This window comes from Caenorhabditis elegans, chromosome I (assembly GCF_000002985.6).
Source record: "Caenorhabditis elegans chromosome I".
Taxonomy (NCBI): domain Eukaryota; kingdom Metazoa; phylum Nematoda; class Chromadorea; order Rhabditida; family Rhabditidae; genus Caenorhabditis; species Caenorhabditis elegans.
Window position 1 is genome coordinate 825278 of NC_003279.8, and position 22213 is coordinate 847490.

The following is a 22213-nucleotide window of genomic DNA, read 5'->3' on the forward strand; positions in this document are numbered from 1 at the left end:
TGTGATATTTAAAGGGTCTAGAAAGAACTTAAAATAGCCTAGCCAAGAAATGGGCGGAGCTTTGGTAGGAATTTTCATAAGTCGAGGACTCCGCCCATTTCTTGGCCAATTTGGGTTTTTGGCCTTCAATTTTTAGTGTTCACTAATTTCCAATAAGTTTAGGATTGAAAAAGTTTTTGAGGTGAAAATTGATCCTAGCATAGGCTCCGCCCATTTCTTGGTTTTTTTTTTGTTTTTTTTTCTTTTAAACTAAAATTCCACTGAACTTGTCTAATTTCAGTTTCCAAAAATTTAACGAAAAAATTCGAAATGCCAAGAAAGGGGCGGAGCCTAAGCGAAGCCTATTTTTCGATGAAATTTGGCCAAGTTGCGATGTTTTTGAATTTCATATTTTTGAATCAAGTTTTGAAATAAAAAGTAATATAAAATTGGAAAATAGGCTCCGCCCATTTATTGGCTTTGTTGGATTTTTTACTGCATAGATCACATTTTTGCATCCGAAAATTTATCGGAAAGGAATTTTTTTTCCCAATTTTTTTCCGTAAACTGTATCATCAAATTCTTTTGAGATTCAAAATATCCAACATAAGCACGGGGTTCTGGCCTTCCTCATTGAATTTTTCGCGCTCCATTGACAATCGCCTGCCGGACAACGCGTGGGAAAGTCGTGTACTCCACGCGGACAAATACATTCAGTTTTACGCGCCGTAAATCTACCCCAGATATGGCCGAGCCAAAATGGCCTAGTTCGGCAAACTCTTTCATTTCAATTTATGAGGGAAGCCAGAACTCCGTACATAGGCGCAATAAAAGGTGAAATAGGCTCCGCCCATATCTTGGATCGGTTCCAATAATGTATCCAAATTGACATGTGTTAGTTACACTTGTTCCTAATCCAAAATTCTATCCGAATTTCAATTTCCCAAAGTCAAAAAGTCAACAAGTTCTGTTCTTATATGTGTAAGGCGCGCGCGAGCGCGATCGTTTGTCTCTAGTATTTGCTCATCTCTCTCTCTCTCAATTACCGTACCCATTATCATTCCGCCCATGGATGATGATGATGATGAAAATGAGCGGTGGGCCCCCTCTTCCCCTGCCTCTTTTCGCGCATTCATCATGTTTGTACAAAAGGCGGCGGTTTGAGAAAAGAAGACAGTGAGAGGGAGGGAGAGAGAGAGGTGATGAAGGTAGTAAACGTGTGTCGACAAACACATATAGAGAACGATTCGTGTGAAATAGATGAGGGCAAATAGGACGAATTTATTTAAGAGAAGAATAAGATGCTTTGGCCCAGATGAGGGGGGGGGGGGGGTATCATGAAGGTGTGATGACGAACCATATTCCTTCAATGTTTGTTGCTCGCTTAACCGCCGTCGCCGCAATTTAAATTGTTTCGACTGGGTGATCAGACAAATAAGAAGACGTAGACGGTTTTTCTTGGGGGGGACGTTCAGCTTTGATTCCTTTCAAATAATCGATGCGGCCTAGCTTTCTGATCTCCAGAAACCGCGGGCCTTCTTTGCTAAATTTTAAGCGATTTTACTTCCTCCCCCCCCCACTTTGATCTACTTTAACAGCTTATATCTCGGTTGTCTTTAGCTTCATCAAAAAGTTATCAACTAACAAAGTGCGTGCCAAATATACTTCTACAATTCGGTAGTTAGTATTTTTTGGATAAAAGTTAAGACAACCGAGATATAAGCTGTTGAAGTAAATTTCTAGTTTGACTTACTCCCCCAATTTTGATCTACTTTTACAGCTTATATCTCGGTTGTTTTTGGTAACAGCAAAAAGTTGCCAACTAACATATTACGTGCCAAATATTTTTCTAAAATTTGGTAGTTGAAAATTTTTGAATAAAAGTTAAGACAACCGAGATATAAGCTGTTGAAGTAGATTTCTAGTTTGACTTACTCCCCAAATTTCGATCTACTTTGACAGCTTATATCTCGGTTATTTTTGGCAATATTAAAAATTTGTCAACTAACAAATTACGACCCAAATATTTATCTACAATTTGGTAGTTGAACATTTATGTTAAAAGTTAATACAGCCGAGATATAAGCTGTTGAAGTAAAGCAGTGGTGGTGCTTAGCTCGACCTATATTTTTGAATTGCATAACAGTTATAACTAACTTATTTTATGTGAAACCCTATTCTAGCTAGTTGACTTACAAAATCTCCAGAAACTTTTGCCTGCCTACCACCTTTAGCAGCATAAGCGCCTATAGGCACACCTACTGCCTACACCTATGCCACCTACTGTACACCTACTGCCCATACGCCTACTGCCTTTTGCCTACTTTCTACATAACTTTGAACTGCCCGTTTCTAACCAATAATCTTTTACAGGACGTCGAAAAGCAGCGTATTTATGTGTGCAACGTCTGCAAACAATCCTATCCACAAGCGGCTAATCTCGACGTGCACATGAGGTCAATGACACATCAGAGCCGGATGAGCCGGCTGTCCGAACTTGTGGCAACCGGGGAGCTTAATGGGGAGAAGGCCGTGTTTGAGCAACCAGGAATACCGGCACCGACGATAAACAGCTTCATTGAGACGGTAGGTGAGGGGTTTGAGCAGGCATAATCCTGAAAATCATCTGTTTGGTTTCTGTGAAAAACTTTTGTGCGGAAAATAGTTTATTTATAGTTCAATTTGAAAAAAACTGGTTTCCGATTTTCAATTTTCAATTTTCAATGTTCGATTCTCGATTAATAAAATTTCCAATTTCCAATTTCCAGACAACCAACCAATCCTCACTGAACGACCTGATGTCACTGCTCACACGAAGCGAGTCGGATGAGATTCGAGAAGAAGTAAACGGCCTTCAAGTCATGACACAGATCAAAGTCTACGGTGAATCCAAGATCACTAGCCTAGTCCCAGAGTTGGCCGGGAAAATCGATAACATCGCGCTCTTCGATGACTCCCGTGCGGCAGAGGTGTCGAAGATCGATTGCTCGGCTTGTGGGCAGCAGATCTCAGGGATCCTTGCTTTGAACCTCCATTATGAAGAGTCCCACTCATCGAAGATCCCGAGTGACGTGTTAAGAAAGTTCGGAGAGCGGTTACTTGCCGCATTAGAGGACGGGTTGAGCAGAGAGAATTCCGTGAAGAACGGATCGCAAAGCCCTCTGAGCAATGACGATGAGCCCATGGAGAAGAAGATGCGGCTGGAGAATATGCTTCCTGAAATGGACAAGAACGCGGCAGCGTCGCAATTCGCAATGTTCCAACAAATGATGAACTGCTTCCCGTTCATGGCACCACCAGGCACGTCTAGTGGCAACTTTGGCTTCTCGCCAGAAATGATCAATCAGCTCATGAATCCTGCGGCGGCGGCGGCGGCGGCGACTGCAGCAGCAGCAGCCCACGCTGCCAACAACTCGCCGGCGAAGAGAGCAAGAACACGGATCACTGATGATCAGCTCAAAGTTTTACGGTAAGTCGTCTTGTGTGTGATTACTGTAAGCTACGGCGAACAGGAGAGACCCGAGGGGGGCGGTGGAAAATGAATTGCAAACAATAGGTGGGAAATGGTCGGCGCCGTGATCAAAATGAATGAGAAATGAGAATGAAGAACAAACATTGTGTGTGAGTGTGTGTGTGTGAGACGAGACGAAAATCAATCAATTTCTGGAAAAAACAACACATATATTTTCCCGGCGAACTTTCTGTTTGAGGGACCGTACGGAACAGGACCCCCCTGAAAAAAAAAATCCGGAAAATCCTAAGCCTAAATAGCGAACGCTCGCCACTGACGCCAAGCCTAAGCCTAAGCCTAAGCCTAAGCCTAAGCCCAGCCCAAGCCTAAACAGGAACCCCCTGAAAAATCAAAAAATCCGGAAAATCCTAAGCCTAAATAGCGAACGCTCGCCACTGACGCCAAGCCTAAGTCTAAGCCTAAGCCTAAGCCTAAGCCCAGCCCAAGCCTAAACAGGAACCCCCTGAAAAATCAAAAAATCCGGAAAATCCTAAGCCTAAATAGCGAACGCTCGCCACTGACGCCAAGCCTAAGCCTAAGCCTAAGCCTTGGCCTAAGCCCAGCCCAAACCTAAGCCCAAGCCTAAGCCTTTCACCTTCCTAATTTTCAGGCAGGCCCTAAAAACCGCGCCTGCCTACCATGGAAGCCCTAATCTGTGCGCTTTAGATTCTGAACCCTTAAATATGTTGCACGGCCGGGCAAAGGGCACATCAGTGTAAACGCGCTCTACTGATAATTCGAGTTTAGCCAGGTTTGGGCGCGTTTCAAGGAAAAAAACTTTGGCTCAAAAAATTGTGAATTTATTTTCGAACATTTTTATATGCATCACAAAAATGTTAGACCACCCGTTTTTGAGAAAAACGCGCCCAAACGTCCAGGTATACGGTAGACAAATTGCGTACAGGTACCACTGGGGGGTCGTGTTTGGGCTTTAGTTTAGCTAAGGGAATCTGTAGCGGCCCAACGGCCTAACTGCAAGCCTCAGCTTATTCGCCATAGGCTTGTCTGCCGTATTTCAAGCCGATTCCAACAAAAAACTTCCAGCCAATACTTCAACATCAACAACTCGCCGTCAGAAGCGCAAATCAAGGAGATGTCACAAAAAGCGAGCCTTCCGGAGAAAGTCATCAAACACTGGTTCCGCAACACACTTTTCAAGGTTTGTTTATTTATTTTACAAAACTATTCATATTGTTATTAGGCTCGGAAATGAGCGAGGTGAGAACATGAGTGTGGTAATTAGTCATCGGATGAATACCCACACAAGAGGGAGAGCAAACAAGAGAGCAATTGAGACGAGGGAGGGAGAGAGGGAGAAAATAAGAAAATGTTAATGTCAGTTGGGTGCCAGGCGCTCGGCCAGGACCACAGGCCGGGAACCATTTAGTTTTGATTACGATTTCCGTCGTGACTCATGATGGGAATTGATATTTGTGCCTGTGGTGATAGAATAGTTAGAGCAACTATCAGGAAGGGGACAAGTCGCAGTGCGAGACTATTAGAACCTGCAAGGTTTATTCTGATAGATTTGGGACTAATAAGGACTAATTTGGTAGAGACTAATTGGCTCTCTTGATATATACCAGCTTAATAATTTCTACAAAAAAAACTGTAAGAACGCTTCGAGATTCGAGCTTCGGGAAAGCTTAAAGGATGGGTACCGAAAAATTTTTTTTCCCTGATTCCGAATATCGATGTGGAAAAATTCAAAAAAAATTCCCTGATTTTATATTTGAGCTTGAAATCACGATTTTCATTTGTGCCCACCTGGTGTCAGAATGTCTCATTTTGGATTGATCTACGTTGATCTACAAAAAATGCGGGAGAAGAGACGCAGAGTTCTCAACTGATTTTGCATGGTTAAGAACGTGCTGACGTCACACTTTTTTGGGCAAAAGCAAAAAATTCCCGCATTTTTTGTAGATCAGACTGTAATGAGACAGCCAGGCACCATGTGTGTGCCCCGGTTCAATTTTCAATTTTTTAAACCAGTTTCTTTTTTTTTAGTCGATAGGTTTTTTTCTGAAAAATATTTTTTTTGCCAAAAATGAATGTAACTGGCTAAAATAAACTAAAAATAAAACGATGCAAGCGCGCTCAAATGCGAATTTATTTGGGCGCGAATTTGAAAAAAGTGATGCGGGCACAAATGAAAATCGGCGATTTTAAGCCTAAATATAAAATCAGGGAAATTTTTTTGAATTTTTTCACATTGATATTCGTAATCAGGGGAGAATTTAAAGCCAATTAAAAATATTTTCCAGATTTCGGTGCCCCACCCTTAATGAGATAAAAGAGCAAAAAAGGTGTTTTGTAACTTTTTAAGTTTTTTCTTTTTCAGGAACGCCAACGCGACAAGGATTCCCCGTACAACTTCAGCATCCCTCCCCAAATGGGAATCGACTTGGACATCTACGAAAAGACCGGCGAGACAAAAGTACTGTCGCTTAGCAATGAAGCACCAAAGTCTGAGTTGAGCTCTGCGCGCGCCACACCGACAATTCCGACTCCGATACCGCTCATCGTTGAAGAGAAGAAACCGGAGCCAAAGAGCCAGACACCATCGTCTTCTTCCTCTCAGCTCAACCTGCAGGCTATGTTATCTCAGATGCAGGGAAGTTTTTTCGACGCGTCAAACTTCATGTCAGCATCAGTGAATCCGATGACACCGAGCACTCCTTCCTGCAACACGTCGTCCAGTGGACGACGAGCCAATCGCACGAGATTCACAGATTTCCAGCTGAGAACTCTACAGCAATTTTTCGACAAGCAAGCCTACCCGAAGGATGATGATCTTGAAGCGCTGAGCAAGAAGCTTCAGCTGAGTCCACGTGTGATTGTCGTCTGGTTCCAGAATGCACGGCAGAAGGCCAGAAAGATCTATGAGAATCAGCCGAATCACGAGAGTTCCGATCGATTTGTGAGAACGCCGGGATCGAACTTTCAGTGCAAAAGGTTGGTTTTAGTGTTGGAAATTAACATTTAAATTTAAATTTTCCTAAATTCCAGGTGCAGCCAAGTATTCCAACGCTACTATGAACTCATCCAACATCAACAGAAAAAGTGCTACAAAGACGATGTAGCAGCCCTGGCAAGTGACAACAAGAGTGTCGAAGAATCACTGACGGAAGAAGAGAAATCCCAGCTTCTGGCTCAACAACAGGTCGCCCAACTAGCCAGCACTCTGGAGCTCCCAAAGTTCCAGCCGGCAGAGCTTTTGAAAATGATCGGAGCTAATTCGGTGACTCCATCCTCGTCGGCTGCAAGTCAGAAGTCTAGCAACGACGTTCTGCTGAAGATGTGTGAATCGATTGTTGGTGGGAGCACACCTAGTACATCATCGTTCCACAAACTTTGTATATTCTGCGCTCAAGACTTCAAGGATCGGAGTGCGATGAGTGAGCACATGGCTCAGAAGCATCCCCAGCATATGCTTCTTCCAAACTTCGATCTCGACATGATGCCAGACGCTGGTGGTGCAGAGCTTCTCATGGATCTTAAGGACTCTGCGTTGGATCTTTCGGGCTCTTCAGTCGACTACCGGGATTCTATCTCAACATCTCCATCTCGATCCGAAGATGATGTTCTCACAGAGGCTCTGGATGATTCTGCATTTGCCGCGTTCGGACTACAGCTTGCAAATTCCACAAGCGGCTCGGAATGCAGATCTCCGGCGAGCAACAAGAGATTCCGAACTCATCTCACACCGATGCAAGTGCAAATGATGAAGAGCGTGTTCAACGAGTACAAGACCCCATCCATGGCAGAATGTGAGCTTCTCGGCAAGGAAGTCGGCCTTCACAAGCGTGTCGTTCAAGTCTGGTTTCAAAATGCGCGAGCCAAAGAGCGAAAGACGCGCGGTGCAGTTGACGAGGACTCTCGATCCGGAGAACTTCACTGTGAAATTTGTGATAAGACGTTCGCGACGAGGCTTTCGCTGCAAGACCATCTGTTTGCCGAGCAGCACATTGAATTTTTAAGGAATAATCTGAAACGGGAAGGGGTCTCCGAGTTGACGACCGCTTCGGTGACCGAGTGCTCTCCAGAGAAAAAGTAAGAAATTTAATTTTTAATTTAATTTTACATATATCATTACCCTATATAACCTTAAAAATTTTCCAGAGCAAAGCTTCCGAACCCGCTGGATCTTGCCAGTTTCCCGTTCCTCAACACGTTCGACATTCAAATTTACGGAACACCCATCGCCTTTCTGCAGGTGCCTGATGAGATCAAAAAGCAGATCACTGATGATATCACGGCTGGAAAATCGCGAACCACGTTCTCCCAGGACGGTTTTCCGCTCGACAAGTTGAAAGAGTCGCTGCCCGAGGATGAGAAATCAAATTTGACAGTAACCCAGAAAGATGTGAGCTTTTTTTTTTTGGGAAAAATTTTGAACAATTTGGCAATTTCAGGTCGGATGGGCGTGCCCGGCATGTACATTTGTCTTCCAAGAAGAAAAGAAGCTCCGTGAGCATCAAAAAGCCATGTGCCAAAGTGATAAGGTGGGCAAGAAATTAGGAAACGGGCTTGAAGTTTAGCTTATAGTTAGGCAAGTGGTGTCAGACTGTCTTTGATCTACAAAACATGCGGGAATTGGAATTTTTCCCAGAAAAATTGTGAAGTCAGCACGTTTTTAACCATGCAAAATCAGTTGAGATGTCTGCGTCATTTCTCCCGCATTTTTTGTAGATCTACGTAGATCAAACCGAAATGAGGCACTTTCTGAATCCACGAGCTAGGCTTAAGCTTAGGCTTAAGCTTAGGCCTTTTCTCAGGCTTAGGCTTAGGCTTATGCTCAGGCTTAGGCCTTTTCTTAGGCTTATGCTTGGGCTTAGGCTTAGGCGTAGGCTTAGGCTTAGGCTTAGGCTTATGCTTAGACTTAGTCTCACTATCAGTCTTAGGCTTAGGCTTAGACTTAGGCTTAAGCTTAGGCTTAAGCTTAGACTTAGGCTTAGGCTTAGGCTTAGGCTTAGGCTTAGGTTTGGGCTTAGGCTTAGGCTTAACCTCAGGCTTAGGCTTAGGTTTAGGCTCAGGCTTAAACTTAGGCTTAGGCCCAGGCTTAGGCTTAGGCTCACACGTTCTCACGTTCTTAACCATACAAAATCAGCTAAGAACTCTGCGTCTTTTCTCCCGCATTTTTTGTAGATCTACGTAGATCAAACCGAAATGAGGCACTTTCTGAATCCACGAGCTAGGCTTAAGCTTAGGCTTAAGCTTAGGCCTTTTCTCAGGCTTAGGCTTAGGCTTATGCCCAGGCTTAGGCCTTTTCTTAGGCTTATGCTTGGGCTTAGGCTTAGGCGTAGGCTTAGGCTTAGGCTTAGGCTTATGCTTAGACTTAGTCTCACTATCAGTCTTAGGCTTAGGCTTAGACTTAGGCTTAAGCTTAGGCTTAAGCTTAGACTTAGGCTTAGGCTTAGGCTTAGGCTTAGGCTTAGGTTTGGGCTTAGGCTTAGGCTTAACCTCAGGCTTAGGCTTAGGTTTAGGCTCAGGCTTAAACTTAGGCTTAGGCCCAGGCTTAGGCTTAGGCTCACACGTTCTCACGTTCTTAACCATACAAAATCAGCTAAGAACTCTGCGTCTTTTCTCTCGCATTTTTTGTAGATCAACGAAGATCGAGCCGAAATGAGGCACTCTGACATCACGTGGGCTAAGACTTAGGCTTAGGCTTAGGCTTAGGCTTAGGCTTAGGCTTAGACGTAGGCTTAGGCTAGTTATTTGTAACTTTTTTAAATCTCCCCCGAGTCAAAAAAAAAAACAATTCAATTCCAGACGCTAACCCTGGTGCAAACCCACTACTCGTGCAAAAGCTGTCAAAGTGATTTCTGTCTTCAATCCGAGTATCAATTCCATCTCTCAATGCCTCCTCATACTACTACTACTACCACGACGACGCCATAACAAAACCCCCCAAATAGTCACCTCATGTCATTTCATTTGCCGTCTTCACTCAAGGACCTATTTCCGTCTCTCTCTCTCTCTCTCTCTCTCTCTCTCTCTCTCTCTCTCTCTCTCTCTCTTCTCCTCTCGCCTTAAAAAAACCACAACTCCTTATCCCGATCTGAGCTCACTTCCTATCCCCCAAAGTAATTTCTTTGTAATATCTATATCCACTTTTTTTTCGACACACTACACCACATCCCGCCGCCTATCCCCTCCCCCCCCACCGCTTTATGACACAAAAACTGGTTTCGCTTTTGTCTTCAATTTCACCCCAACCGCCTGCAGCTTCTCATAATAATTAATAATTTTTCTTACCATGCACAATGATTTTGATAAATATATATATATATAGTCATCAGGATTGCCCCCTTTCTAGGATATGTTTTTTTTTGTCTTCACACAATTTTCCCATTTTCTATGATAAGAATTATTTCTTTGTCCGGTTGACACATGTAGATGTTCCCCTTCCAATTTTTAATAGATTTCTATTCTAGTTTTTTGCAGGCCTCACTATTCTATTGCAATAATCACTTGGATTTCATGTATGGAACGCAATAATAATTCAATAAAATATTGGTACTTCTTTTTTGAAACACACTAATTCAAACTCACGCGGTTCCAGGCTGTCCCATTACGGTTTGATCTACTAAAAATGCGGGAATGTTTACTCCCAACAAAATGTGACATCATCAGCACGTTTTTAACCATGCGATATCGGTTGAGTACTCTGCGTCTCTTCTCCCGCATTTTTTGTAGATCAAGCCAAAATGAGACACTATGACACCACGTGTAGACTTAAAATTGACTGAAACCACCGAATTTCATATTGAAACTTCTTGAAATCTATTCAAAAAAAAAGTTATGAAGGCTCAAAAAATGGCCTAAAATTTGTTAATTTAAACAAAAGACACTTAAAACGGTGTCTTTTTGAATTTTTCCGTTTTTTTAAACATATTTTCATAAAATTTACTTATTTTTCAAAATAGATGTTGGAACATTTATAGGATGCGTTCAATTTTGCCATTTGAAATTGAAATTCGGAAATTTCAAAAAAAAAAAAAAAAAGTGCGAAACCAAAATTTTCCGAAAATTTTCGGCAATTTGCCGGTTTGCCGGAAATTTCAATTCCAGCGATTTGCCAATTTGCCGAATGGCCGGAAATTTCAATTCCAGCAATTTGGCGATTTGCCGATTTGCCGGAACCTGCTAACCTACCTACTAACTTGCTAATCTTCAAGGTTTTTAATGAGTTTTCAATAGAAAATTCGGTGTTTTCAGGCAATTTCGAGAAAGCAATACAAACGTTTAACAAAAAAAAGACGCTTTTTCCTCTTATCCGATTCTCAATTCTCAATTTTGCCTTATCAATTTATCCTCTCCTCACAAGGTGACACACACACACACACACACACACACACTCGTTTCTCGACAAAAAGCTATGAGCTAACAAGCGCCTTCTCGCGTAAGAATACATCCACTGATAAGACATCTGATAAGAGTGGAACCCGTCCGCCATTGTCTCGAGAAATACACGCCTCCGCCCGGGAGGACAGGTTATCCCACCTCGTCGCTTCACTTCATTGTTTCAAACGATTCCATCGGCTTGCGCTTGGATTTTCTCTTATGCAACTTGCCATTCTTCTTTTATTGCTTAACATCATGGTTATTTATTAGGGAAATTGTTCTACCCTGACTTGAAATGACTGAAGACGGCCTATTTTACTTTAATTTGAAGACTCAGAAGACTACTATAAGCGGTCATTCTTGTTGCGAAAATTTCTGCATTTAAAGGTGGAGTAGCGCCAGTGGGAAAATTGCTTTAAAACACGCCTATGATACCACAATGACCGAATATCATGATAAAAAAATTCAAAAAAATTTTCTAAATTTTATATGATTTTTTGAAAATTGAAAAAATCTAAGGTTTTCACTTAATTCATATTTGAATTACCGCCAATTGGATTTGCTCGATGGAGCGCACTTGCACGTTTTTAAATTTATTTATTTTATTTTTTGTTATTTTCCACCGATTTTTAATGTTTTCGGTGTATTTTTGCTTGAATTTTAGAGAAAAAGTCAAAATAAATGCAAATTTTCGATTAAAAAGCAAGCGTACAGGTAAATCAGTGAAATTAATCAATTCAGGTTCATTTTTACGCCTGTAAGCGTGCTTTTTAATCGAAAATTTGCATAAAAAACATTTAAAATGGGTGGAAAATAACAAAACATAAAATAAATAAACTTAAAAACGTGCAAGCGCGCTCCATCGAACAAATCCAATTGGCGGTAATTCAAATAGGAATTAGGCAAAAACTGAGATTCTTTCAATTTTCAAAAAATCATATAAAATTTAGAAAATTTTTTTGAATTTTTTATGGTGCGTCCATAGAAAAACCGGAGTTCCTCGCTTTTTTTTCCTCGAAATTCAAAAAAGTAGGCGTGGCCAACCAATCAGCTGTTGTTTCTTGTTTTCTCATTGCTCAGCTTAAAATTTTACAGCCTCTAATTGGTTGAACACGCCCACTATTTTGAAATTGACCAATAACAAAGCGAGAAACTTCTTGTTTTTTCCGCAGACTATGGACGCTTCCGCACGCGGGAAATTCCCGTTTTCCGCAGACTATGGACGCACCATTATCATGATATTGGGTCATTGTGGTACCATAGGCATGTTTTAAAGCAATTTCCCCACTGGCGCTACTCCACCTTTAATGCATTCTGCGTCTATTTTATACAGTTCTGACCATAAAAGCACACAAATTTTTGTCTCAAAGTTTAGGAATATATAGATTTAAGGAAGAAAGTTTTAGTAAGAAAAAATATAGTCTTCTTCATGTTTTCTTTTTTTTTACAATATCCATTTGCCATCCGTTTTTTTTTCTGCAACCTTCGATAAATGTTTGCTTGGATAACTATGTAAGGTGCTTTGAACACTCGGCATTTGGGCTTCTTGCCCAAGTTTAGCCCAAAAATATTAACTTGGATCAGAAGTTGGGCAATACTTTGGCAAAACTTGGATTCAGGCAATATCAAAGTTTAACCCAAGTTTCACCCAACAAACTTTGGCCTAAACTTTTTTTGTTTCGAACTTGCGTAGAAGTTTTTGCCCAATTTTCGCCCAACTTTTGCCCAACTTTTGCCCAAGTTTAGCCAACTTCTGTTCCAAGTTAATATTTTTGGGCCAAACTTGGGCATGAAGCTAGAGCCGAATGCCGAGCTAATTTTATTTGACTCTATCCGAATTCTGCTAATTCTCAAAAATCCCCCAATTGCCAACCATTTCAGAATGCATTGGAGTAGTTGGGCGATAGCGCTCAACGTGCTCGTGCTGGCTTTGGCCGACAGTGCTCCTGAAAGATTCCCAGAGGATCATGTGGACCTGGTACTTCCTATGAAAAGTATCCACCATTTCACCTAAACGTTTCCTAATCATCTTGATTACAGTGAAATACGACAGTCATCTTCGACAAGCTGATCTTCCACCGCACTTCATTGGTGCCAATGAGACGAACTTGGTTCCGCTCACCTTGAGATTGGAGACTAGGAGGAAGAGATGCTCGTGTGGATGTTCGGGATGTGATCTTTTCCCGAATAGATCTTGTTGTTCGAGCTGTAAGTTTGCGATTCTATAAGACTTGTCAACGTGGTGTCAGGCTGACCCATTACGGTTTGATCTATAAAAAATGCGGGAAGTTTATGACCAGAAAAAAATGACGTCATCACATTCTTAACCATACGAAATCAGTTGAGAAATCTGCGTCTCCCATTTCTTCTCCCGCATTTTTTGTAGATCTACGTAGATCAAGCCGAAATGAGACAATTGAAATTCCAGCTTGCTGCTCCTCTCAAAAACCAATCCCACTTGCCTGCTGTCCGCCACCTCCCCCACCAAAACCGTGTTGCCAGCCAGCCTTCGGCCCTTGCTGCCCGGCAACCCCAAACTGTTGCCCGAAACCCTGCTGCCGAGGTCGTCGCCCCGAATACGAAGAGTACGAGGACGAGGAAGGCAACCCTGGAGGCGTCCCAGCACCACCAAACCCACCAAGAACTTGCTGTCCTCCACCAACACCTGCTGCTCCACCACCGCCACCACCTCCACCACCACCGGCTCCGGAAGCTCCAACGCAATGCTGTGGATCACAGCCTTATGGAAGAACACCGTGCAGGTCCGGATGTCCGAATGGAGATTGTGGATGCGGAAGACCTTGCTGTTACTATCAGAACCCCACATGTTGTAATCAAGGGCAAAAGGCTTGCTGCCCACCTGAACAGCCTTGCTGTCCTGAGTTGAAGCTGGATAACTGCCTCGCTTCGGTCCCACCTTGCCTTCGCGCCTGTCCATCGTGCCCTTGCAGAAAACGTCTGATGCTTGGGAAGAGAACTAAGAGAGACGCACCGGGGCTTCATTGCCAGCCAAGTAAGCTATAAGTTTAGATTTTCACGTAGTGTCAGGCTGTCTCATAGTGGTTTGATCTACAAAAAATGCGGGAATTTCTCGCCCAGGAAAATGTAACGTCAGCATCAGGGCTGGGACCAAAAAAAAAATTTTTGGACCAAAGAAGTTTTTGAAAAACCAAAAAAACCAAAAAAAAAACAAAAAAAAAACCAAAAAATTTTTGATATGCTTAAGTTGATTTTTAATGGGGTTATTCAAGTAATGTTGCAAAATGTATTAAAATACATTTATGACGTCACAACTGTGTTAAAATACATGTTTTAATGTATTTTAATACAGAATAGTCTCGAGTCGACACTAGACACGGTAAACTTTTTTTTTAGATTTTTCGTCAAAATACCAAAAAAACCAAAAAATTCCCAACAGCATGTTCTTAACCATGCGAAATCAGTTGAAAAGTCTGCGTCTTTTCTCCCGCATTTTTCGAAGATCAAACCAAAATGAGACACTTTGACACCACGTGGATTTTCAAAACGCTGAAAATAAGTAAAATAAATAAAAAATTTTCAGTCGGACTCCTTGGTCAACAATCCCCACCGACTCTGATTTCAAAGCCGGTAAAGACCATAATAAAATCAAAATCCCGCGTTGCTGGAACCAAGACATCTCAAGTGTCCGTCACCAAAAAGCTCATCGAACAATCCTCTGACCACGTGGAATCGCCTCCAACAGCCGGAAGACTCTACGACTTCCGAAGAGCCCACGTTCGAGTCAAGAGAAACATGAACTTTGGAAATGGAGCATGCCAGCTGTGTCTGAACGGAACTCCGCTCAAGAGAACCAAGCGGTCTCTCGATTGTGTTCCGTGTACCTACCTACAACCACAATACTCTGATTGGAACCCGTTCCTCGGAGATCAAACGCCACGCGGATCGCAGTCGCCAGTTGGAACTCCACTCGCCGGGCACAGAACTAAGAGAGCTGGCGTGAGTTTGACTCATAGAAATTAACGAAGCTAAATTTATTTTTGCAGTGCCTTCCTCATCCACAATGTACCCTGCATGTCCGTCGCTATAAGAGAAACCTGATCGGATCCCAATATTGTGAGCCATGCAATGGACACTACGGTAGAAAGAAGCGGGAAGCCGAGAGAGATCAGTGCTTGAAAAGAGAGAAAAGATATGCAGATGAACAGTGTGATAACGATGAGTTCAGTATCAATGAGCGAAGCAAACGACAAGCCTACAATCCAAAAGGAATTTTGGATATCGTGAAGCTCCTATCCAAGGCCTCCTCAGGTGGCAACAATCCAGGAGGATGCATGAAGTTCCCAGCCTGTGTTCTGGCTCAGAAGAAGAGAAGAAAGAGAAATGCAGATCGGCTCGACACGTACTACAAAGCTGTGGAGGAGCACAAGAAGCTGGTGGAAGAGTACGAGATGGCGATGGAGGAGCACAAGAGAGTCAAGCGGCAGTTCTTCGCTCCGGATAATGCTGCATCCTGTGTTCCGTGTCCGGCATGGGTGACACTTGCCTTGGCTAGCAGAAAGAAGAGAGAAGTCGAGAAGGTGGAGAAGCATATGACGATGAGCGAAGCTATCGCGGATATCAGAGCAAAGAAGGGGTATAAGGAAGGATTTGATGATGATGATGAGGTGAGGACTAGACCTGAAATTTTAGATCCTGTAAGAACTTTTTGAAAATTCCAAAAAAAAAACCCCCTAATTGAATCACGCGCGCACGCGCCACTGAGAAGGATACTGTATTCGCGGCGAGACCACCTGCACATCTAACTCCCAAAAGTGACGAATTTGGCCTAAAATGGACTTTCTTCATGGGATTTCCACAGTTTTCACCATTTTTTTGACACAGTTCATGACTTTTTACACTCAAAAAATTATTGGCGTGGTCATTTCACAATGATTTCAACAATTTACTGGATTTTACGCGTGTACTTCATCGTGGCACACCAAAAATTGATCTGGTTCATGTGGTGTCAGAGTGTCCCATTTTGGTTTGATCTACGTAGATCTACAAAAAATGCGGGAGTTGAGAGACGCAGAGATCTCAACTGGCGTCACATCAATGCGGATTTTAAAATTTTCATTTCAGGACGACGAATCCTCTGAGGAAACCATCGAGACCCGCAGAAAGCAACGCCGCTCCTGCCAACAAAGTGACGATTGCCTGAACAACGTCGAGTACGCAGTCTTCCAAAAAGTCTATGCAGACAAGAGAACCAAACGAGAAGCCGTGTTCCGTCGTAAGAAGTGCTCGAGGTGTGGAGTCTCTGGGCTCACGCCACATCGTGTCAAGAGAAACTTCGGGCAGCCGAATATCAACGTCTCGGAGCAGAATTGCATGGCATTCCCACAGTGTCGGCATAGAGTGAAGAGAAACTTTTTGGGAGAAGACTGTAACATCTGTACACAGGATACTGGTCTGAAGCGGAGGAAGAGAGACTTCGGAACAGCGGTAGGTGTTGGTTTAATGAGCTTCCTTATCTTAAAGTTTTCAGCAATGCTACCCATGCCCAGGAACACGTTCATAACTTGAAGCGACTCCCTCCGATTCTCACATATCACATAAATACCACCTCGTAATAATAATTCAACATGACTAATAAAACAAATAAGTACATACATACATTTATATTAGCTTTTAGCACCCGTAGCAATTTGGAGCAAGAAAATATGTGTAAAGAAATTGGAGATGTAGTAGATTTGGTCGTTATAGTGATCGCAGATCTTTCAGCTCTTTGAGCCGGAATATTGACTGGCTTGGAGCCAGGAGATGAACCTCGCGGGGGAATGAGGCAAAGTAGGGGTGAAGCATTGCACTGGCTGCGGAGACACGGCTTTCCGGGCGGAGCTGTAATTTTGAGGGTTACAAGATAGGTGTAGCTCGATGTCGATTCATTTAGACTAGCATTGCAGCCAGGGCTTAAGCTTTCGGCTTGAGCTTGCACTCAAAGATTGCTGCTCAATATAGCTCGCGAAGACTGATTTGTCAAAGATTAGACTAGTAGGCCTGGACTGACTTAAAGGTGGAGTAGCGCCAGTGAAAATTTTGTCAAAATACATACATAATGATCCGAAAAAAAAACCAAATTTCATAATAAAACAATCCAAAAAATTAGATTTTTCACAATTTCAGGTCAAATTTTTGGCAAACTGCTAAAATTTTGAAAAATGAGCAATTGAGGAAATCTAGAGCAATGTCGCATGTTCCGACCCCTACAATATTTTAATACAAATAATTAAAACACAATTACAGTATAAAAATGTAGGAAAAAAAATTTTTTTTTTGTTGGTCGACTTCCAAAATTATGAGTGGTAAAATTACAGTAAATAAAAAATTTTCAAAATTTTTTTGAAACGTTTTATTATGATATTCGGTCTTTTCGGGACTAAAGGAGTGGTTTTTACAAGTCTACTTACCTGAAGAAGCATCCCCAGAAGTTCCTGACCAGTCTTCAGAATCTTCGTGAACATCGGGTTCACCGCGATGAACGACAACTCCCGATACCTGGGGAACAGTTCAGGGGTGTAGCCTGGTAATGTCTTTACCTGAAACAAACATCTTTATCTCTAGATTTTAGATTCCCTCACCTCCGGCCACTTTTTCTCGTCTGGAGTACCCCGAATGCTGAAGATCATATCCAACTGGTCCTTGGTGCCGGGGTAGTGAGAGTCCTTGGATCCCGGGAACAAAGCGGCGCCCGTGCAAATTTCAGCGAATATGCAACCGACTCCCCTGCAAAGTTAGTAGATATAGTTGGTACCTTTTATAAAATAATATCCTCCTACCACATATCCAGGGAAGTTGAATAGTCGGTACTTCCCATGAGAACATCAGGCGGGCGGTACCATAAAGTGACCACCTCGTGAGAATATGTCCTACTCGGCACAGATTTCGCCCTGGCTAGACCAAAGTCTGCGAGTTTTAAAACACCGTCTTCGTCGAGAAGCAAGTTTTGTGGTTTTAAATCTCTGAAAATCAGTTTTTATCAAGAGTTATGGCCGCAACGGCGCCTCCGCCGACCCCAGCGGTCGCCGCGCCGGCCTCCGCGGAACCCCGAAAATGTCCGCCGCTCCAAACAACCACTTTTTTGCACTACGTTGCGCACACACCAGGCTACTCATTTCACGCCAAGCTGCGGAACACCGAACGTGTCCGCCGCTCCAAATAACTCCCTTTCGCAATACGTTGAGCACACACCAAGCTGCGGAACTCCCAACGTGTCGGCCGCTCCGAACAACCACTTCTACGCACTTCATTGCGCACACACCAGGTTACTCATTTCACGCCAAGCTGCGGAACCCTGAACGTGTCCGCCGCTCCAAACAACTCCCTTTCGCAATACGTTGAGCACACACCAAGCTGCGGAACCCCCAACGTGTCGGCCGCTCCGAACAACCACTTCTACGCACTTCATTGCGCACACACCAGGCTACTCATTTCACGCCAAGCTGCGGAACCCCGAACGTGTCGGCCGCTCCAAATGACCACCTTTCGCGCTTCAACGGCGTCGGCGTGAGGCCCGAATTTCGCGCCTCACTCTGCTGGGAGCCCTATCAACACTAGGGAGCAGTTTGAAAACTAACCTATGAAGAATCTTCTTCCTATGACAAAAATCGAGTCCGCGGAGAAGTTGAAAGAGGAGAAGCTTGATGTCAATGCTATCCAACCCATAGACGTTCTGCTCCAGGTACTTGCTCAAATCCATTTTCATGTACTCGAACACAAAAGTTAGCTGGTGGTGTTGATAGAAGATGTCGTGCAAAGAGACGATATTCGCATGACGGAGGTTTCTGAGAAGCGAGGCTTCACGGATAGCGGTGAATGGGAGACCTTCTTGAAATTGAAGTTTGATCTCTTTCAAGGCGACTATGGATCCGTCAAGTCTGAAAATATAATTTAGTTTGGTAATATCAGCTGTTAAAATATCTAACTTCGATTCGCACTTATACACCGTTGCATAAGATCCTTCCCCCAGCTTGTCAATTCGTTTGTACAGATCATTCACATCCTGCGGTGTCACTTCCTCCTTCGCAGGAAGCGTTATCGTATTTGGATCGTAGTGTGCTGATCGTGGTCGACGTCTTCGAAGATGTGTGAAGTCGGCCACAGTGTTGCTAGATGGTGGTGGTGGCATTGATGGAGAGTTCTTGTTTAGGGGCACGGTTGACATGGTTTCAGATGGATTGTTGGAGCGGGAACGTGATTGGCGGCTGAAATGGTATTACTAGGGTTTGATTCGGAAAATTTTCTTAGAAAAACAGTTTGGCGGGAAGTTTAAATTTTCTGATTAAAAATGTTGGCGTAAGTGGTGTCGAAGTGCCCCATTTTGGTTTGATCTACAAAAAATGCGGGAGTTGAGACAAAGACTTTTCAACTGATTTTGCAGGATTAAGCTGACGTCACATTTTCCTGGGGGAAAAATCCCCGCATTTTTTGTAGATCAAGCCGCAATGAGACAGCCTGACACCACGTGTTGACGGGATATTTAAATTTTCTGAGAAAAACATTTTGGCGGGAAGTTCAAATTTTCTGAGAAAAACATTTTGGCGGGAAATTGAAATTTTCTGACAAAAAAATTTTGGCGGGAAATTGAAATTTTCTGACAAAAAAATTTTGGCGGGAAATTGAAATTTTCTGACCAAAAAATTTTGGCGGGAATTCAAATTTTCTGGGAATTAACTTTGGGGAGAAGTTCAAATTTTCTGTAAAAATTTTGGCGGGAAATTGAAATTTTCTGACAAAAATATTTTGGCGGGAAAATCAAATTTTCTGAGAAAAAAAAATTTTGGCGGGAAATTGAAATTATCTGACAAAAATATTTTGGCGGGAAAATCAAATTTTCTGAGAAAAAAAAATTTTGGCGGGAAATTCAAATTTTTTTTTTTTGAAAAGAAAATTCTACGGACCGGAAACGGCCCAACTACGGCTCAAGAGCCGTCTCGGTCGGTAAATGTGTTTTTTGCTCTAAATAATGCATTTAACGACGTAAAAATGCTTAAATTAGCCAACTGGTATCATAGGTATTAAAAAAATTCGTTTTCTTAAAATCCATTTTTTCCTCTTAATGGCCATTTTTTTACATTCCCCGTAGTTTGCCCGTAATTGGTCCGTCCCGCTTTTCATATCCGTAGTTCACCCGTTAATGGTCCGTTCCCGGTCCAAGATCCGTAAACGGACCGTACCGGCTTTGCCTGTGGTCAGATATAACTAGTAAGTCAAGTGGTGTCAGGCTGCCCCATTATGGTTTGATCTACTAAAAATGCGGGAATTTTTCCCCCAGAAAAACGTGACGTCAGCACACTCTTAACCATGCGATACCAGTTGAAAAGTCTGCGTCTCTTCTCCCGCATTTCTCGGAGATCAAACCAAAATGAGGCACTTTGACACCACGTGGTAAGTTATAACAAACATAACAAGGTGTCGAAACTACTGTAATTATAGTCTTACTTCAATATACAACCTAATAAGAATCTCCACCACTTACCTCAAAAAGCTGAAAATATTCTTATTATGATGTTCTGGTGTGCTTCCACTTCCGGACCCCGATGATGCCCCATTCACATGATTGGAGTGCCATGATTGTGTCATTTCATTTGTTCCGTTTTTCGAGATCGGAGATTTGGTGGAGCCTCCTGAAAAAACAGAAATAAATGTGGAATTATATGGGGGCTCATATGTTTTCGGAACTAACCTTTTTGGGAGAAGACTCTGGAGAGCATTTTTGTGTAAACTGACTAACTTGTGCCACCCCCCGCACCCCATAGAATAAATTGGCTAAAATTTCGAAAAAAAAAACTCGCCACCGCCGTTATTCTTGTATTTCTTCTCCTTATTCCGACTCCGACGCAAAGTGAAAATTGACGAGGACGGCTGGAATAATGTTTTGTGTTTGTGTCTTGTGGAAGAGATGCAGAATCGCCGGAAGTTTAGAGGGGGTGGCGTGACTTACTGACCTTCCGGGTGCTCGGCGAGCCGTCCACGTCCTGAATTCGTTGCGGCGACATTGTGGTGATCTGGAATATGTGGAGCGTAATCGAAATATTTAGGCTTAGGCTTAGGCTTAGACTTAGGCTTAGGCTTAGTCTTCGGCTTAGGCTTAGGCTTAGGCTTAGGCTTAGGCTTAGGCTTAGGTTTAGGCTTAGGCTTAGGCTTAGGCTTGGGACTGGGCTTAGGCTTGAGCTTTGGCCTAAGCTTAGGCTTAGGCTTACGCTCAGGCGTAGGATTAGGCTCTGGCTTTGGCTTTGGCTTAGGCTTAGACTTAGGCCTAGGTTCACGCTTAGGCCTAGGCTTACAAGAAATATCCTCATTTACCGACCGACTGTGGCCTAGGATTTCAAAAAATGACCCTTTTTGAAAAATCGAAAAATCGAAATATCGACGAATTTTCGTTTTTGAGGCGTTTTTTTAATTTCAATTTTTATAATTTTTTTCGGTTTTTCGATTTTTCTTGAAAATACCAAACTCACCCTATGCAAGTTCTCCGACGACTTCGAACTCCTAACAGCGGTGAGCTGTGGATGATGTATCATAGACAGTGAGCACGATGCTCTCATAGGCCTCTCGGCCTCCTCCAGCCCAAACCATACTCCAATATGCGAGGTTATTTTTCCCCACATTTGATTGAAAGATGGTATCTGCAAGTGAAATTTTTGGGTGGGGAAAAAGAACGTGAACGAATAATTTGGAGCAGCGGGGGGGGGGGTGGAAAAATGAAGAGCTGCTCGGAGGAGGGAGCCGTACTACGAAATGAGAAGAGGAGAAGCCGGTGTGACGGCGGGGCGTTAATGGGTTACTAAAGCCTCCACATTCCCATTTTCAGCCGTTTCGAAACAAAGAAAATAGAAGAAAAAAAAGACAGATGAAAAATGACTTGGGTGGGTTCGGTGAAAAACAGGAAGCAGGAAGAGTGAGGAAATTGGATGGTGGAAGAGTTTTGGCATTTCTAGGTTACCGGGAATCTTTAGAGACACCTGGGCTGTCCCATTACAGTTTGATCTACAAAAAATGCGGGAATTTTTCGCCCAAAAAATTTTCAACAAATTTAGATATTTTTTACATTTTTTCCCCAATTTTTTCAGCCATATTTCAGCCATGACTGTCCTTTTTTTCGGGCAAAAAAAAATTTTCTCTGAAAATGTTCGAAACTACTAAATTATGCAAGAAGACAATTTTTAAGGTTCGGAGATCAATTTTGAGTCCTCTAGCTTCAAAATTATCCATTTTAGAAGAGTTTTAAAATTGTAATTTTTTACAAAAATTGCTCAATTTTGCCACTTTTTAATAGTTTTCTAAACCTAGATTTTCTGAATTCTGCATATATGAATTACCCGTTTTCAACAAATTTAGACAATTTTTTTCATT

At 42.7% G+C, this 22213-nt stretch overlaps 3 protein-coding genes and 2 non-coding genes across 12 annotated transcripts in view; 4 read left to right on the forward strand and 1 right to left on the reverse strand.

Annotated features, from left to right (window-relative positions):
• The window catches only part of zfh-2, a gene marked incomplete at both ends in the record, with an annotated part of 31925 nt that extends 21910 nt beyond the window's left edge, over positions 1-10015 (forward strand). For 3 of the 6 annotated variants that reach the window (NM_001380621.1, NM_001380622.1, NM_001380626.1), the window contains 8 exons: positions 2353-2565; positions 2748-3448; positions 4535-4649; positions 5832-6445; positions 6500-7543; positions 7613-7856; positions 7906-7995; positions 9263-9391. In NM_001380621.1, the coding sequence (NP_001368413.1) occupies positions 2353-2565; positions 2748-3448; positions 4535-4649; positions 5832-6445; positions 6500-7543; positions 7613-7856; positions 7906-7995; positions 9263-9391 (3150 nt within the window). Of the gene's footprint in view, positions 1-2352; positions 2566-2747; positions 3449-4534; positions 4650-5831; positions 6446-6499; positions 7544-7612; positions 7857-7905; positions 7996-9262 lie in introns of those variants that run through there. The other 3 variants (NM_001383286.3, NM_001380629.1, NM_001380630.1) reach the window with 3 other exon arrangements.
• ZC123.6 lies at positions 9139-9188 on the forward strand. Its single transcript, NR_049930.1, has one exon. It is a non-coding gene; the product is annotated as an Unclassified non-coding RNA ZC123.6 (non-coding RNA).
• Positions 10016-12718: 2703 nt separating the features above from the next.
• Positions 12719-16469, forward strand: ZC123.1 (Sperm mitochondrial-associated cysteine-rich protein-like). The gene is made up of 7 exons (NM_058381.7): positions 12719-12831; positions 12878-13045; positions 13266-13850; positions 14400-14815; positions 14863-15483; positions 15941-16303; positions 16347-16469. The coding sequence occupies exons 1-7, from the start codon at positions 12825-12827 to the stop codon at positions 16377-16379; spliced, it is 2193 nt and encodes a 730-aa protein (NP_490782.1). The 5' UTR covers positions 12719-12824; the 3' UTR covers positions 16380-16469.
• On the reverse strand, positions 16465-21486 carry cdk-14 (Protein kinase domain-containing protein; the record flags this gene model as incomplete). Of its 3 annotated transcripts, NM_058382.5 has the most annotated exons (10): positions 16465-16699; positions 17269-17397; positions 17440-17584; positions 17638-17820; positions 18436-18735; positions 18784-19062; positions 20337-20484; positions 20653-20722; positions 20806-20865; positions 21319-21486. In NM_058382.5, 10 exons carry the CDS (start codon positions 21466-21468, stop codon positions 16559-16561), a joined length of 1605 nt encoding a protein of 534 aa, NP_490783.3. The 3 variants fall into 3 exon arrangements, with proteins under 3 accessions (NP_490783.3, NP_001382289.1, NP_001382290.1); NM_001395341.1 differs by lacking the exons at positions 20806-20865; positions 21319-21486 and having other exon boundaries at positions 16490-16699; positions 20544-20692; NM_001395342.1 differs by lacking the exons at positions 20337-20484; positions 20653-20722; positions 20806-20865; positions 21319-21486 and having other exon boundaries at positions 16559-16699; positions 18784-19022.
• Y95B8A.17 lies at positions 20894-21214 on the forward strand. The gene has a single exon (NR_049931.1). It is a non-coding gene; the product is annotated as an Unclassified non-coding RNA Y95B8A.17 (non-coding RNA).
• Positions 21487-22213: the final 727 nt, after the last annotated feature.

Excerpts from the sequence above, each read along its gene's own strand:
- ZC123.1 (NM_058381.7), top strand. Across the intron at positions 13,046-13,265 it reads TAGATCTTGTTGTTCGAGCT|CTTGCTGCTCCTCTCAAAAA; the intron begins GTAAGTTTGCGA and ends TTGAAATTCCAG. Across the intron at positions 13,851-14,399 it reads GGGGCTTCATTGCCAGCCAA|TCGGACTCCTTGGTCAACAA; the intron begins GTAAGCTATAAG and ends AAAAATTTTCAG.